General features: G+C 41.5%; 1 protein-coding gene across 9 annotated transcripts in view; it reads right to left on the minus strand.

Moving 5' to 3' along the window:
* Positions 1 to 583: 583 nt before the first annotated feature.
* The window catches only part of dip2a (DIP2 acetate--CoA ligase A), an 80,150-nt gene continuing 63,940 nt past the window's right edge, over positions 584 to 16,793 (minus strand). For 3 of the 9 annotated variants that reach the window (XM_085764988.1, XM_085764984.1, XM_085764980.1), the window contains 30 exons: positions 16,677 to 16,787; positions 15,530 to 15,653; positions 15,332 to 15,441; positions 15,127 to 15,229; positions 14,457 to 14,521; positions 14,002 to 14,095; positions 13,240 to 13,359; positions 12,960 to 13,074; positions 12,512 to 12,651; positions 12,005 to 12,141; positions 11,817 to 11,897; positions 11,155 to 11,282; positions 10,924 to 11,038; positions 9,602 to 9,803; positions 9,321 to 9,430; positions 8,863 to 8,943; positions 8,314 to 8,431; positions 8,030 to 8,151; positions 7,688 to 7,799; positions 7,443 to 7,552; positions 7,043 to 7,173; positions 6,779 to 6,947; positions 6,470 to 6,640; positions 5,853 to 5,882; positions 4,520 to 4,581; positions 4,173 to 4,230; positions 3,968 to 4,042; positions 3,599 to 3,773; positions 2,916 to 3,039; positions 584 to 2,764 (listed from right to left, as the gene is read on the minus strand). In XM_085764988.1, coding sequence (XP_085621114.1) covers positions 2,512 to 2,764; positions 2,916 to 3,039; positions 3,599 to 3,773; positions 3,968 to 4,042; positions 4,173 to 4,230; positions 4,520 to 4,581; positions 5,853 to 5,882; positions 6,470 to 6,640; positions 6,779 to 6,947; positions 7,043 to 7,173; positions 7,443 to 7,552; positions 7,688 to 7,799; positions 8,030 to 8,151; positions 8,314 to 8,431; positions 8,863 to 8,943; positions 9,321 to 9,430; positions 9,602 to 9,803; positions 10,924 to 11,038; positions 11,155 to 11,282; positions 11,817 to 11,897; positions 12,005 to 12,141; positions 12,512 to 12,651; positions 12,960 to 13,074; positions 13,240 to 13,359; positions 14,002 to 14,095; positions 14,457 to 14,521; positions 15,127 to 15,229; positions 15,332 to 15,441; positions 15,530 to 15,653; positions 16,677 to 16,787 — 3,546 coding nt within the window. In that variant the 3' untranslated portion in view covers positions 584 to 2,511. The remainder of the gene's footprint in view (positions 2,765 to 2,915; positions 3,040 to 3,598; positions 3,774 to 3,967; positions 4,043 to 4,172; positions 4,231 to 4,519; positions 4,582 to 5,852; positions 5,883 to 6,469; positions 6,641 to 6,778; positions 6,948 to 7,042; positions 7,174 to 7,442; positions 7,553 to 7,687; positions 7,800 to 8,029; positions 8,152 to 8,313; positions 8,432 to 8,862; positions 8,944 to 9,320; positions 9,431 to 9,601; positions 9,804 to 10,923; positions 11,039 to 11,154; positions 11,283 to 11,816; positions 11,898 to 12,004; positions 12,142 to 12,511; positions 12,652 to 12,959; positions 13,075 to 13,239; positions 13,360 to 14,001; positions 14,096 to 14,456; positions 14,522 to 15,126; positions 15,230 to 15,331; positions 15,442 to 15,529; positions 15,654 to 16,676; positions 16,788 to 16,793) is intronic. The other 6 variants (XM_085764989.1, XM_085764986.1, XM_085764982.1 and 3 more) reach the window with 3 other exon arrangements.

Consider the following 16,793-nt stretch of genomic DNA (forward strand, 5'->3'; position numbering starts at 1 on the left):
ATTGTTTTTTGTTTCAGTTGTATTACCATTTACCTTTTTGAAATAAAAACATGTTTATTATTCTGTTCAATAAATGATGAAACAGCAACTCTTGCGTCATGTTTTTAAAAACAATTATAAAATCTGAAACAATTGTGTTTAGAACCATAACCTCGTCCGTCCTATTAATGCACTGGGTTGCCAACCACCTGTTTGAGTGATATTTCTGCAATATTAACCAATTCTGATAATAAAAGATTACAGTGAATTTGTAATTATAGAGTAAGAGAAATTTTCAGTCATACAACATTTGTAAAAGTTGCTTTTGTGTTGCATTAGATTAATTTAGACCCACAAATCCCAACATCATATGTGGCTGTCTGACACTAGCCAATCACAATTGAGACTTTTCAGTGACTGTTGTCATGAGTAGGTAAACACACATTTTCACTGTAGGTGTGTATCGATTAACATGAAGCTCGAAGTGACACTGAACTGGTCCGTTCACTGAAGCCTAGGCTCGTAGAATATGTTGAGTTACTTGCAAGTCAAAATATTGTTATTGAGCGCAGCACTTGTGATGTCTTTCCAATTAAAATAAACATTTCAAGTTAAAAGCACTTTTTTATTCATTAAGAAATCATGTTATGAAAATAATGACAACTAACCATATATCAGACAAATGCATCTTTCCATACGTTAACAACAAAAGTTTGCTCCGGAGGATGTGACATCTCAGCAGTCACCAGAGCAGAACTGTGTTCTCCTTGTGCTCAAAGTGTGCTTTGTCTTATCCTGGAAGTGGCCAGTTCCCACAGTTCTTTCTCTCTATAAAAATGTCTCCAAGGCTTTTCATGTCTCTTCCCAGTTTCCACAAATGAGAATCCATTTCAATTCTTTTTTTCTTTTTTTTGAGGGAGAAGTTCACATACATTCATTCATACATACATACATACCAGATTCAGTCATTGTGTTACACTTCTTAGTGACTCCTCCATCTATTAATAATTTACACAAAACCTGTACATACTTACATCAGGCTGGGGCCTGTTTATGAAGGGATGTGCACATAGAAAAAAGAAGCAACATACAAGTGTATCTTTACAAAGTCTTTACAAAGTATTGAGATGCGATGTTATGATGATACTTGCTTCATACATTACAAGCAGCACTCATCTTTTTTTATTCATTCTCATTCAACCTTGTGTATCTTTGTGAAATGAGGCCGACATTCTGCATCTCACCAACTATACTTTCTTCCAATCTTTCTCTATAAAACACTCATTCAACACAGCCAACGATAGGAACAGACATTAAAATGACTTACGGAAAAAGTGTGTGTTTGTAATGGCTGATGTTAGGATCAAGTATATTCATTTTAGCCAAAAAGATGAAAGACTTTGGGTGCAATAAGAGCAGGATTTACCAAACCTATCCTCCTTCTTCTGCATATTCCTTTCCTCTCCAATAGATCATAAACTTCACAAAATTAAACTAAACAGTAGCTGGGACAGGAAGAGGCGTCTCAAAAACATTTAAGGCTTGATTCATATCATTTGGCGTGCTGCTAATAGTAAGCAGCCATTATATTCCTGCTATATCATGACTTTGAATGATTGGTACTTTGCTGTCTGCAGTCATTCAAAGCAGTGTCTTTCACATCACTCATATTGCATTTTGTTGAGATAAAACAATAACTATATTACACATTTTAGATTTAGAAAACAAGGTTTAGTCAACCCACAACATTATTTCTAAGCGTTTTGGTTACTGACACTACAAACTAAAGCACTACTGCTGGAATGAGCAACAAATAACACTAACTGCCCCTTTCTCCAACACCACTGCTGTGTGCTTCTTTGTTCTTGCATTAACATGATGTGAACTGAGCTGAAACGCAAAGTAAAAAAACAAAAAAAGAAAAGAAAAAATCAGGGTTCACTCCAGGGTGCAACTGTGATCCAGAGAGCTGCCCTCCACAGAAATGATGACAGTGGTTGTGTGGGGTAGAAATATTCTGTGAAAGGACGTGACCTCTAGTGGCACAGGAGGTTTGGGTAATGGTGTCAGTCTTGTTCTATGGCACGAGCGCATGGCAAACAGACCTAACATTCAATATTTTGGAAACTGGCAAAGTAAATTATGTTAATGGCACAGTGTAGTATTAAACCTTAACCTCCTGCTGCACTGCTAATGGGCATCCTGGGTTTAAAGAGTCAAAAGTTCTTACATACATAGAAAACTCACTTTGACAAAACCAAAATGCCCTTTAAAACATTATTTGTTGAGGCAAAAATCACAGGGAGAAACAGACATGAGGTTTGTGTCAGTTTTTTTAACTCTCAGATTTTCTCTCCATCTTGCTGTTAAAGTTCTGTATCCAGATTTCTTTCAGCTGACAGAAGAGGGCCGCTTGCTCTCTTTCCAAACAAGCCACACTGACACGGCCGTTACTGGCGCCACAAATTGTCCTGCCGTCTCCTGCGGTGTGATGAGCCACAAGGTGGGGTTGCCCCTCCTGCAGCAGGGCCCTCACATGTTGTAGGCCACGTATATGGGGTCCAGCTGGTCGGCCAGGAATCCGTCTCTGAGGTGCATGCGTTGCTTCTCTCCTCTGGAGTTAATGGGGATGACGCCCGGGTCGACCACCACCACCACCCCGACGATGAGGTAGTGCTCCTCCAGGACTACGTTGGTGACCAGGGCCACCAGGTCCAGGGCCTCCTGCTCCGATCCCTCCAACTCCACAACCACCACCAGGAGGTTGGTCCAGGTGAAGACCGCACTGGAGGGGAGGAGGAGGTGGAGTCAGAATTCATGTCGCTTAACTACATTTCAAACATCGAATGGATAAAAATCTAAATCTGACGACATAACGAGCCATTCAAACTGGAAAGTAATAAAGTAGTGATTTATTATCGATGCAAGTTTCTCACCATTCAGCTATACTCTTATGAGAGCGGATAACAGAGGTCTCAATGTCAATTGGGTGATACCTCATTCCCCTCAGCTCCAGAGTCTCATCGAGAGAACCCACCACATACAGGGCGTCATGGCGCTCTGGGACAATGACACAGACACAGATTAGTCAATTTACAGCCTGTAAAGATCAAGTTTTGAGGTGATGTGAGATACAAAAAAAGGAAGACATAAATAATTCCTATTTACTGTGATGAAAAAAATGACTCCATTTGACACCAAAAGCAATTAAGTAATAATGATAATAACTTCATTTGAATAGCACTTTTCAAAACAATGTGCTTTCCAGTAAATACAATTTAAAAAATGGCAGTTATAACCATAAAATAACAACATAGCATTTGTATATTTCTGTATGTATATTGATATGCGTGTGTGAATTGTTATGTAATTTTTGTCTTTTTACTTCTGCGCTGTAAAGCACTTTGGCTGACCGTGACAGGTCTTTTAAACGTGCTATACAAATAAAGGTGAACTTGAACTTGAACTTAAAACAATAATAACAGTATAACAAATTAGAGTAATAGTATCCAAAACAATTAACCCAAATGAACAGATTGTAGATATTGTATGTACAATTATTGGAAGGCCTTTCTTTAAAAGTGACTCAGCTGAAAAAAAAAACACTCGTAGTTCTCACCTCCACTGGCGTCGGTCAGCTCAGTGCGCCGCAGGAAGCCCAGGTAGCCCGTCCTCGCCCACACAGTCTGGGTGTCGCCAAAGCTGAGCTTGGTGTTGAAGTGGTCGGCGTGCAGCGCCTCCTCCCCATAAACTGTGTAGTAGCCTGTGGCATTGTGGGGGCTGCTGACCCAGACCTGTTACACACACAACAATGACATTATTAATATACAGATGATCATACATGTCATTCTCCTGGCCATAGCTACTGTAAAAAGTTCTCACTGTAACCTGGCAGATTAAGTCCACGTGAACACATTTTGTATTTTGGATCACAGCCCGGTTGAACTCGTCTTCTGTGAGAAGCTCATCAGATAATGTCTTGACTCACCTCGCCGAGATGGGAGTCTCCTAAGGGTCCTTTAGTCTCTGTGTTTGCAATTATCACCTTCACTCCTGGAAGGATCTGCAGCACAACAAAACAAAATACGACAAATTCACACCACAGAGAAACGTCTTTACAGCATGACGTCTTGTACGACTCCCACATGAGAAAGCAATCAGCATTTTAATTCATTTTTTACATGATGCTGTACCTTTCCAGACTCCATCAGTGGCAAGCTGTGTGGGGATCCTCTCTCAACCAGGCGAACCCTGAAGAAGATGCAAATAAAAGAACAAAATTAGCAGTTTGGTTATCCCCCAAGTATGCACAAAACTCCTCTCAAAATTTCTGAATTGTACTCAAATAAACACCTAAATTCATAGGGAAATTAAAAAGAACATAGATCAAAATGAAAAAGGATAATCATGACAACAACTATTTAATTTGAAAGTAAACTAAATGAAATACTAGCATTATAAATGAACAGTGCATTCGACTGTCCAAACATATCAAAAACAACTCTTGTGGTGATCGTGCTGCAGTGGCGCCCCTCCCCACCTGTCATGTCGGAGAGCTCTCATGTCCACGTAGACAGTGGTGGGGTCTGGTCCAGCTGTTCCCTGGAGAAAAACAAATGTGACGTGAATCAGTTATGTAACGTGCACTGGCCTGACATTAATTAATGCTGTATGTTGCCTGAGTGGAGGGGAGGTGGAAGCTGCTCATGATACAACTGTTGACAAAGCAAGGGGGCAGCCAGAAGCCAACCAGCCAGGCTACAGTAGTTAGGGATTTGGCAAAACTCAACCATGTAGCCACAGACACTGTTGTACCTGCAGCGTAAAATTCACCTGCTGCCAGTTTTTCTTTTTTTTTCATCCAAGTGTAAAAAGGTGTCACAGAGCCAGTTATTATGAGCCTACAACAAATTATACAATAACTAATTGTAGCAACAACAAAAAAAGGCACACAAAAGTCATTTGTTTGGATGAAATGTCCAGAAGTCTACCATGCAGCTAATTGAACCATTTCATCTCAAGTTCTGATTCTGGTTGTCAGATACTGATTCCTTCTTCTTTGGGATCTGTCAGCATGCTGCAAGCTGCTGTGAGCGCAGTCACGACACATTATGTTTCCCATCGCTCCTTTGCCAGTGTATAGCCAGAGAACAAGCTAGCAATGAGCTGCTGTGTGGTCGTCAGCCAAACACAGAGCAGGCTGATTTCAGTTTAATGAGCTGAGGGCATGGGAGGGGGGTGGGGGGGTCAAGCCAAGCAGAGGTTTCAGCAACACAGCATTTCTTTGGAAAACATCAACGAGACTTAGTCCAGGGATTAGTCTTTGCCATAAAACCAAAGCCAGCCGCCTGATTGGCCTAATCACCACTGTTAACACATTAACTGAACTGTGTGTAGTATTTGTTAAATGAAGCGTCTGCTTCCAAAGTGACAAATGAACAATTTGAAGAGGTAAACTGATTGAAAAAAATATATAAAATGACACCTATTCTAGAAGACAGGGCAGTCATGAATCGAAATAATCATTAATATATAACTAGCACAAATATAAAGTTTGGAAAATTATAATATAATATTAAGATGAAAATAATCACATTATATAATCATAGCATGGCACTTTAGAAATCTTCCCAAATAAATGCGCCACAGCACCGTTCATGCTGCTAGCTCATGGTAATCAAAACAGCATGAAGCCGAAGCTTGTCAGAGAAAAAGTGAGAAAAAAAACACTGAATTAAGGTTAAGCATCTTCAAATATCATGCAAGAGAAACAACAAACACACTCATGGACACACAGACTCACACAGACACACACAGATAAACAGAACCAGTAGCAGCCCAATGAGCAAACAGCCACTCTTATCCCACAGTACCTGCTCAGCCAGTTTGCCTAACCTGTTGGGCTGACGGGACAGGGCAGGACAGATAAATAAAGATATATATATATAGATATATTTATATAAATGGACACACATGCACACACAAGAAACACTCACACATAAAAAAAATCACCAGGGATTGGAGAAGAAATTAAACTAAAAACTGGAGGGCCAAAGAAGGACAGAAAATGGATGAGCTGTTCTACTGTGGAGGAACTCTGAGCATCTTAAAAAAATCTCCACAAAAGTAAAGGTCAGAAAAAAGTATAGTTAAGTTAATAGCTGATTAAAAAACAGGTAGTAAAATAATTTAAATAGAAGGAATACAATTAAATAATTTGTTCCATTAATCTCAAATCATTCGGTAAAACCAATATTCCTGTTTTACCTTTTTCTTCAAATCACTTAATAAAAATTTCCTGTAAAGTTCTGACATGTGTGAACATGTGCACAATCCTGTTTTTTATATCTTTCTTGGATGTACATCTGAATCGTTAACCAGTTTGTTTTGCCTGCAATATATTGATCATCATAGACTCTTGACTTCTGCATCCACCCAACCATCTTCTCCTCCTCCTCTTCCTCCTCCTCCTCCTTCGACAGCTACTCACCTGCAAACAGATCGCTACATTCACCCTGCAGCCAAACGTGGTGCTGACAGCGCGTGGTGAAAGCCCCAAGTCTTTGAAGATCTTTGAGAAGGACTGAGTAAGTGCTATGCGGGGCCTCTCCTCTGCTACCACCATGCACGTACGCACACAAGACAGGTTCACATTTCGCAGCTGGAGGTAGAAAAAAAGAGGAGTTGTAAGGACAAAAAAATACTAAATGAATCAGTTGAGAAAAAGAATTGAAAACACGACATTCATTCTATCTCAATTTGAAAAGACACCATTCAACAACTCGAGCAACTAACTGACCCGCAGTGCTTCTGTCTGCGAACCCAGGCCCTTGGTGCACATCTCCATGACTGAGTACGAGCAGAAGGTGACTCGCACTTTGTACTGACTGACTGCAGCCAGCCACAGAGACGCATTGCTCTCCAGCTCCAGAGGGGGAACCAGGATCGACTGGTGGCCTGAGTACACGCTGAAACAGAAACAGTTATAACAATGAAGAGTCTGAGTGAAAACACACAGATGGGGAAAAAACCCAACTACTAAGACAAGGGTCTTCAACTTTACCTGCACAGGCACCAGAGAGCAAAGCCGAGGCCGCAGTAAGGGTCTAGACAGATGGCGATCTGCCGGGAAGGGTAGAGCTCACACTGCAGCTTGATGGAGCGACACAAGGCACTGGTGGCGGCGTGAGACATCTGGAGGAGACGATATGACATAGACACATGAATTATATATCAAAAATCAGGACATTAAGGAGAATTCAACTTTGAAACAGCAGCTTTTATGGATTCAATTATCCACTATTTCACACAAGGACACCTCAGCAGTGTGCAGTTAATTATTCATGATCTCTATCTCCTAAAAGAGCAGGAGGTAAAATAATAAGCCCATTGACAAATGACGATAGGTGACACTGGGGCTGCACCCTGTTAAATACCCAGGTGGCATCTCTCCTTCAACATACTTTGACCCCTGCTAGGATGCCTGTTGTGGATACGCTGAAGTCCAGGTATGCTAACATCTCTGGGGTTGGGGGCTTGTACATCTGGGGACTCTTCTTCCTGGGGAGGTCATCTGGAGAACAAACAGAGGGAGAGGAGGACAACTTTATGTAAATTCAGCTTTCTATTTTTAAAAGTCTGCCCTTTAGAGATGACACAAGAACAGAAACTGAACACCTTAGTGTGTTTATGTGTGTGCGCAGCTCACCTGTGTCCAGCACCATGGGCCAGCTCTTGATGTCCACAGCAGCAGCAGCCTCTTTGGATTTCAGCAGCTTCATTATTGCTTGGGTGGTCAGGATACACACTGACTTACTAACCTTTAACACACAGATACCAGAGTATTACTACACATGCAGTACATGACATCAGTTTCATTATTTGCACAAATGTGAGGCTGTTGAGGGAAAAGCAGCCTTCCGAGAGCAGAGCTGACTTTGTATTCAGTTCAGCTGATTATATTTCATTGTATATATTCCACAAGTTAAATGCTTGTTAGTGAGAAGAATTAAACAAGCTTTCTTCTGCAGCTCTGATGTCTTTGTGTTACCTCAACAATCATCTTGACAGTGGGCAGGGTGGTAGCCAGGTTCTGTGGGTGTGGGGGTCTGACAGTGACTGGCACACAGCCAGCATACAGGCAGCCGTAGAAGGTGGCTATCAGGTCGATTCCTGCAAATAAATGTTCATATGAAGAGGGATTATGTGTAATTATAATTAACAGACGGACTTTTAACTGAAGGAAAGGTTTGCAAAGAAAGACCTGTAAGGCTGTGCTCTACTGGACAGAACTGAAAGGATAGAAAGTAGCGCAAAGGCAGTAGCAGGTCTCACCTGGTGGGTACACAAGTGCTACATGGTCTCCAGTGTTGAGGCGTCCCATCAAAGCGGCGGCCACCCGCTCTGCCCGCTTGTGCAGCTGCAGACAGGAAGCTGTACTAGCCACCGTGCCCTGAAGAGCGACAGATAAGGACACATTTATCTACATGGCTATTTATACTAAACTGGTACTGTAGTCGTTATCATCTGTAGGCTCTCTAGAAGTCCAACAATGTACATAAAATTTTTAAATGTAAATGAAATGTTGCAAACACGCAGGTAAGACAGCTTTTTCGAAATCTGGAGTTAGTTTCTAGATTAGTCCGGTTTTTAATAAACTGTATGAGGAAAAAAAACAACTTTATTTTATACTCTCAAATAGTTTTATCTACAATCTGTTTCTCACCTGAATTCCCAGGACATTAACTGTGATAACACACACTGCCATTGCGTGACAGCTATTCATTAGGGATGGTGGTAGCTTTAGGTAATTTTTTATTTTAATTTTGTGTATCAACCTTTTTAATTGAATTCAGGTAAAGAGATTGTGAACAAAAGTCATACCTTAGCATTGAGAACAATGAAGAGAGGATGGTCTGGAGTAGCCTGAGCTCTCCATTGTAGCACATCCTGTATGTAGAGAAACTACATGATAGAAGAGAGAGAGACACAGGTTTAATTACAGAGGAATCAACATCTCAGAAAAGTCAAAACACACTATCGCAATGATAACTTATTAAAGAAATAATGTACAACTGATGGTGTTTGGTGCAACATGCTGCTTTTTTGGAAATGACAGATATGATTGGTCACAGTGTATGTGAAGTTGAAAACAAACATGGTTGTAATGCAATGATACACGAGGAATCTGATTTACACAAAACCTGCTTTCATTTAGGCATCAGGAAGTCAAGGCAGCGTCTTTTCTATCAGCCTTGTGTGTTTCAGGTTTCAGATGCTTACCTGTGTCTGCAGTGAATGTGTGGAGGTGATGAGGGGGTGAAATGAGGACGACTATCTACCTTACGTGCCTGGTCATTGTCCTCTAGTTGTGCCACGTCTCTCCCACAGGCTTGTGCTATCCTCTTTCCTGCCACCAGGTTGCCCACTATCATAGAAGCAGGACCGACCTCTGTCCAGCACAACCAGATCATCCATGTCATCATACATGTCAGAGAAGTCAACGGCAACAATCATTTTGACATAAAAATAAACACAGCACTGAAACAAAAAGATGAACTAGGGTAAATGAAGTCACATTCATTTGTAAACCAGACCCATGCTGTGACATCTGGCGGCCTACCTGGCTGTTTTTGTCTTGGCTTGGGCAGGTTGGTGACACAAGTGTGTGGGCACATGAGGACGTTGCAGGGATGCAGAGCGCCCTCCAGGAAGCGCTGTTTGGTCTCAGATATATGGATGCCACCCAGAGGAGCCTTTGGAAGCGTGTTAGCGGGCACCAGAGCCAGGCAGTACACCCCGACCTGGTGGATGCTGTCTATGGCCTGGAAAAACACAGATTATACACACATAAATAGAGGAAAACTGGAGGTCAACAAAGCTATTATCTTTACTTTACTCTATCTGAAAAAAAGCCAGCTTTCTGCTTTGTTGCACTGCAGTTTTAGTTTTAGTAAGCACACAGGGGATGCTTTCACTTGCAATTATTCTTGTTTTTTTCCTTGTTTCACCACTATCATATGCATTGTAGAAAATGTTATTTTCTTCTTTTTTTATCAAGAAATTATGTGTTGCAATCTTTTTTTGCTGGTTGTTGTGCATCAGGGTTGTGTTGTGTTTTGTCAATCTCATTCTGAATATGACTGAAATCAATGTGCAGTGTGCACTGAAGTATCTGTTTGTATATGAATTTAAGGAAACCACAGGAAGAGTAAGTACTGTTGTAAAACAGTGGCTAATGGGGACAACTCAACAAATATATGTGTGGATATTTAGATAATTTATATGTACACATTTAAAATGAATGTAACCAATATCTTCTTGTTTTTCAGCTTTGAGGACACAATTTACTCATCTATTTACTTTGCATGAAGTAAGCCGTGAGTGAAGGTTAGGGTCCACCCAATTTAATAATACACACTTCAAATTAGATTTGAGAATTAAGCTGCCGAACAACTGGCACAATGCCCATATTTGCTTATTATTTACATTGTGGCGTTCATTATTTGGCACCATGATGACAGCTGAGTAGACACACTTTAGTTATTTTAGCTCTGCTCCAGCACACTGGATGGAAAACACTGATATAATGTCCTTAAAGCGGGTGATTGTGCTATAATGTCCTTGAACATGTCACCAAGACAACACTTCAAAATTGTCCCTAGCTGTCTTGAATAATGTCTCATAATAATGTAACCTGGGTGGGAGAAAAAAAGAAAGAAAAGGTAGAAATAAAGGCAGCACACTGGTAAATTATCTTAAGGAAGTTGGAAGGTTGTGGTTTTTATATTGATCTGACATATCCTGAAATCAATGACAACAACGTTTGGTAGAAACAAGTTAATATACCTGATCTGCACTGACCAACAGAAAACAAACCCAAACCGAAGATAAAGTGCTTTGAATAAGATGTTACAAGGCAATAATGTGAAGAGCAGAGAGCACCTGAAGGACGCGGCTCATCCATTGGAAGCTGTCTTCCTCCGAGGCATCCGGCCTCTGTTCTGCCACAACAACAATCCGCTCGTCGTGCAGAACGGACACAGAAAACACTGCGATCCTGGAACGCACAATGTAAAAACAACACTCATTCAATCAAGCTGCACACTTAGTGATGTACTCTTCACTGTCGGGAGAGTGAGACGACAGTGACATGTAGAGAAATTCCTCCTTTACCTCCCCCTGTACACAAACTTCATAGGTTCCACTGCCAATGCTGTGGCAACTACGTCATCAGCGTTGTGTCTCCGCCCACTGACCACCATCAGCCCATCCATCTTCCCCACAATAAACACAAGGCTGTCCTGTTAGGAAACATAGAATACATTTGGTTGTCATCAACATCTTTATCTTTTTCTTTTTAAAAAAAAATCTTTTTCAGCAGCAATGAAAAATAAATAATAGAAAAATACATTTTCACATTTTCATTAACAATTGATAATTAGCCAAAGAAAGCCCCCAGTTCATTCTTTACTTATTGTGGTCCTGTATAAATTAGCCTGTGACAAATCTGATCTCAGGATGACTGTAGTCTAACCTTCACTTCATTTTAAATTATACAGTTACTACCGTTGTAGAGGGGTCCTAGCAGATGCCTCACATGCTGGGAACATAAAACTGAAACCATCTGCGTGACTACATGCCCCAAAAGGTTAGTGAGTGAGACATGTTTTACAAGTTTTACGAGGAAAGATTGATGATTTATAATCAAATATCTGCCTGTTCTGCTCAGCTTGTTCTGCCCAAAAGTACAATATATGAGAGAGAGTCGTGTGTTTGAGGCAGACGTCTGAGTAACGGAAGGTTAAAAGATTGCACATTAATGAGGTGGAACTTACTGGTCCCACAAAGCCCAGCAGCGAGGTCCTGGTGAAGGGTCTGTCACTGATGGGAACCCCAGACGGTGTTACTGGAATGGTCTGCAAAAGCAATTACACAAAAGGATAAAGTACAGAAAAGATTAGTATTTCAACCGATTTCCTCTCACTTTGTCACATGTGAACAGCTCCAGGAATTAAACACTCACCTCAAAGATGTTCTTGGTCATGCCTGGGAGGCCATAGTAAGCTACACCAGTGCTACCTGAGCTTATGCAGATCTCTCCAACCTCGTCCGTCTGACAGAGATAAGGCGTCCCCTCCACCCGCACCACACAAACCACAGCTGGAGACACACAACAGGAGAATATGACATCAGCAATGAAATATCACTGTACATAAATCAGTTTACTTATTCCTATTCCTGGAGTGCTGTATATTATTTAACTCTCGTCTTCTAATAATGTATTGTTTTTCCTCATCATTAAAAGTGCTATGTGTTTTCCTAGAGTGCCATAAACATAATGATGCTGTAAGAGAACAGATTACAGTTCCCATCTTCACACAACACAGAGTATTTTGACAGGACTGGGGAACTGAAATCTAGCTCCCTCAGAAACTGATCAGATCATCCATTTTGTCCATGCTTTCTTTCTCAGTAGCGTTTTACTCATTAATGACAGTGAATTGTTAATGAGCAGTACAGTGCAGTGTACCTCCAGGCATGACCTGTCCCACATCCTGCACTGTGAGGACAGAAAGTTTCTCCTCTGTGTCCACACGGATCACACTGTGGCTCAGCCCACCCATAGACAGCACCGCCTTCCCTGGGGGAGGAACACCCATCTCTGGAGGTCTACGGGACACACACAGAATTTACACACATCATTAGTTGTTCTTTTTTACTGCTTTGCTTTCTTCACAGCAGAACATGAACCTATTATTATTCTGGTCGGGTTGATGATGATGTGAATTTGTAGGATGTAGTATACGCTTCTGTACTTCAGTATGTCTGTCTTTCTACAGTTCATCTCTGTGACACCCTGCTCTTTTTGCAGGATTCAGCTGATGTAGCAAATGCAGTGTGATATAACAGCACAGCAGTGCAAAGCAAAGCAGTGGCGGGTTGCTTTGTTCTCATACGATGCAGTAACGGCAGCTCACCTGCGGATGGCGACAGTCATGGCCTCTGAAGAGCTGGCACATGGACAGATCACCTCAGGTCGCAGCCCACGTGCCTGGAACACATTGAGGAAGGCATCGCAGGAGGATATCGACCCTGTCGTAACACACACACACACACACACAGATGCACACAAACACGCACACATCCAGTCAGATAGATAATACAGACACAAATAAAGTAAAACAAGTATAATCCCTTATGGCTTCAGGGTGTTTGATAAGGTTATTTAGTTAAATGACGGTCTGCAGGTGCACTCACAGGGGTTGGCTCCGTCGGCTACAATCAGCATGCGCAGTGAGCTCAGGCTGATGTCCCTCTGGTCTCTCTGAGCCAGCAGAGACCAGTGCATGTCCCTCGACTTCACCACCGCTACCCGCGCTATACAGAGGACATGAAGACAAGGACACAGGCTGACAATGGAACCATCCAATCAACACCTCTGTCGCCGCGCTTGACGGCCAATCACAGTTCACAGAATCTGACGGCAAATAGCAGCACGGTCTGACTCAGTTTCCAACAGGTGACTCAGCAGAGCTCAGATTTGAAAAGGGGTTGAATTTATTCAGCTCTGCAGGACTCTTGCCCTCGACCTCCACTGGGCTTAATGCAACTGTGCTAGAAATCAATGAGTCCCACAAACTACTGCTTTAACCCCCCGCATCCCTGTTGACTGTACAGTGAGAATCAAAAACATAATGAGAAACAGGCTCTGGAAATTAAAATTCCACAAGTTTGCAGACTCTTAAAACATCAAGAAAATGTTGGATAAGCTAGTGGCATCAAACGAGCAATGTATTTTCTCAAAGTATTTCTTGTAAAAATCCCATACTATATATGTATGTGTATGCTATATTCAACAAAGCACTGATTTTTCATAATAAATCACAATAACAAATGAGTTTACTCCACAATTTAGATAAAGCTGGGTCGGTTAATCCTGTGTTAAATCCCTCTTCAAAGGGATGAGATGCTGCAAGTCGAGTAATGATGAAAAGTGACAAATGCTGAACTGAACCTCACCTTTGTATGTATGAACCTTCTGTATCCAGGAGAGGGGGTTGACTTTCATCAGTGAGTAGGGAATGCTGATAACGTGCATCCTGTTCATGACACTCTGCCATAAAAACAGACAAGCATCAGATAAGCACCAAAATATATCACAAGTGCAATCCAAGTACACAATGTCACTGCTAATGAGCCATGGCAAGATTTTATCTCTTGGTGCTATGAATGTAAAATAAGCATATAAGTAAAACTACAGGTCATGTATGGACTCAAAATATTCCACAGCCTGTTTGGAGCCAGTTAAAAGTTTTACTTTTAAGAAATGTCCATCAGACTTCACAAGATTGAATCTATTTGCATACTGATAAAGCTCTCATAGGAAAAAAAGTCAGTCAGATGAATCAGATCTTCTCTATTTCCAGTTATATAACCATCCTGTTAGCTTTACCAGGGAGTTCAGGACCACTCACAGTGAGAACGCCATGCCATAATCCTGCTTCCCTTTTGAAATCCAGGACGTTGGTTATGGTTTCACCTGCGAATCAAAAAGGGGATTTTGCCAAGGTTAGAGGGGGTAAAAGGGTTTGAGACATTTAATCCATTGCCATTATACATCATCCTATTACTACTTTTAACATGCCCTAATTTTTTTAATAAACCCTAACTGTATCAGCACTGGCTTGAGTGAAGCACCGAACTAGTTTCAGAAGCAGACCTGGGGTGTCTCTAGAGACTTCTGGTGCAGTTAGAAGTTATTTAGAGCAAAACTGGGACACTGGCGGGGAGGAGGTGCCTTATGTTCTTCGTCTTTTTAAGGAGACCTGACCCAGGTCTGCTGCCAACACACATAACACCCTAGGCAGCTGCGTTTATCAAACTAGACTGTAATTACACTGTGATATGATCTGTGAGCAACGCAAAGGGGAAATTCTATAATATCAGGATTAAAAATAGGTTTCTTCAATGAGTGTGCTCTGTGTTATCTAACTAATTGCATAATCCTACTAAAGCTGGTCTCTCTTTCTCTCTTTAGCACATGTTAACATCACCGGCTGGATGCTTTCTCCATGTCAGAGGAATGAATAAATGATGGGGAAGACACATGGCCCATGAAAAGTAAATATAGAGTGTCCTTCTCACCTTCAGTGTAGCCGCAGGCCTGTGTGAGGGCGTGACAGTGAGCCAACATGGCTGAATGGGACACTGTGATTCCCATTGTGCTTCCCTCCTTGCTGGTTTTATACTGAAGGTAAGAAACAGAAAAAACATTTGAAAAGTGTCATTCATTCAAAACTGGATAAATCTATCTTCGCTTTACTTGTAAGATCAATCAAAGCACTCTTACCTCTATGTAGGCTATGTCATTGCTGGCTTCACGTATTGGAGGATGCCAATCTTTCGGAGGCTTCACAACATGTTTTCCATCTGTCACAAACCACAGCAACCGTGGCCATCCTGCGGAGATAGAGACATGAAACCAGAGTCAGACCAACTCAAAGTATACAGACAAAGCATCAAAATGAAAAAATAAAACAGGCTGTACCTTTGAAAGTGGCTACCTCCCCAGTCTGTGCTTTGGGCAGGCCTTTCTGACAGGCGTCAGTGGTCAGTGCCAACGTGACGCCGCAGCTGCCCAACAGAAAGCCAATCTGCTGACTTCCTGCATCCTTTTGGGGGGGGCAAACAAAATAAAAATTGAAGTTTACACTGGCAAACTAATGTCTGTCACACAATTATCGAATCGTAAGAACATCATTTAGAACATAAAAGCAATAAAAAAAGATGCTCAAAGAGAATGTGGGAATTGTAACAGGGAGAGAGAGAAGGACGATGGCTGCATCTCAAAGCAGCAGCAGGTGAGAAAACAGAGTGATGGCCAATTATTAAAAACTCCACTGCTGAGCATCAAATCCCAAATATAGTAGGGATAAAACCCACGGTCTGACATGCGCTCAATCATATTTGATTGGCTGTGCAAATTAGCTTACAGATAGACTCCTGCTGAGCCAACTGTATGGAGCAGAAAGGCAGGGAATTGTGGGAAAGGCTGGGTGGGAAGATGTAGAAGAGAGACAGAGAGATACAAGAGAAAGAAAGAAAGAAAGAAAGAAAGAAAGAAAGAAAGAAAGAAAGAAAGAAAGAAAGAAAGAAAGAAAGAAAAGAGAAATGTGAGCTGGCAGAGCTAGTGAATGCATTTCTGACTCCTGAGAACAGTTGGCCTGTGATCTAATATTTTGACTTGAATTACACATCATTTCACCTCATTCAAATCTCATTAATTACAGCAGAGCTTCTGCCAACAGCATGCTCATAAAGGGCAATCATGAACAGGCATTTATATTCAGCCTGTGTAACCAATATGGATACCGTAAATATGTAAGGACGTGCTTGAAGCTGCAGTCCATTACAACGCTCTGCAATTAGAACATTAAAAAGATAACGCTGGCATGGTTATAGATAACCAGAAACTAGATGTTCTTTGGAACAAACAGATGTTCAAGAATGTAAGACTAAATCTGAAATATCCAAACTGGAACAACATAACTCTCAGCCTGTACATGTCACGCCTCTTCTTCAATTATTTAAGGGTCATATGTCCAGCAGGGGTCACTACTGCTCTTCACTGGCTGTGCTGATCAGCATTAAAATGTCAAAGTCCCAGGAGGCAGTATTTTGTTTTCTGCCTTTACCTTTCTGGTCAGCGGCACTTCGATAGGCACAGGTACCAGCTCTGCCAGGAGACAGCCGTAGAATGCCACCATGAACATCACTGGATCGTTGTTGGGGAAAACAAGTGCAACCTACAG

The sequence above is a fragment of the Trachurus japonicus genome, chromosome 21 (genome assembly GCF_045865225.1).
Source record: "Trachurus japonicus isolate A0001 chromosome 21, Traja_1.0".
NCBI classification, from domain to species: domain Eukaryota; kingdom Metazoa; phylum Chordata; class Actinopteri; order Carangiformes; family Carangidae; genus Trachurus; species Trachurus japonicus.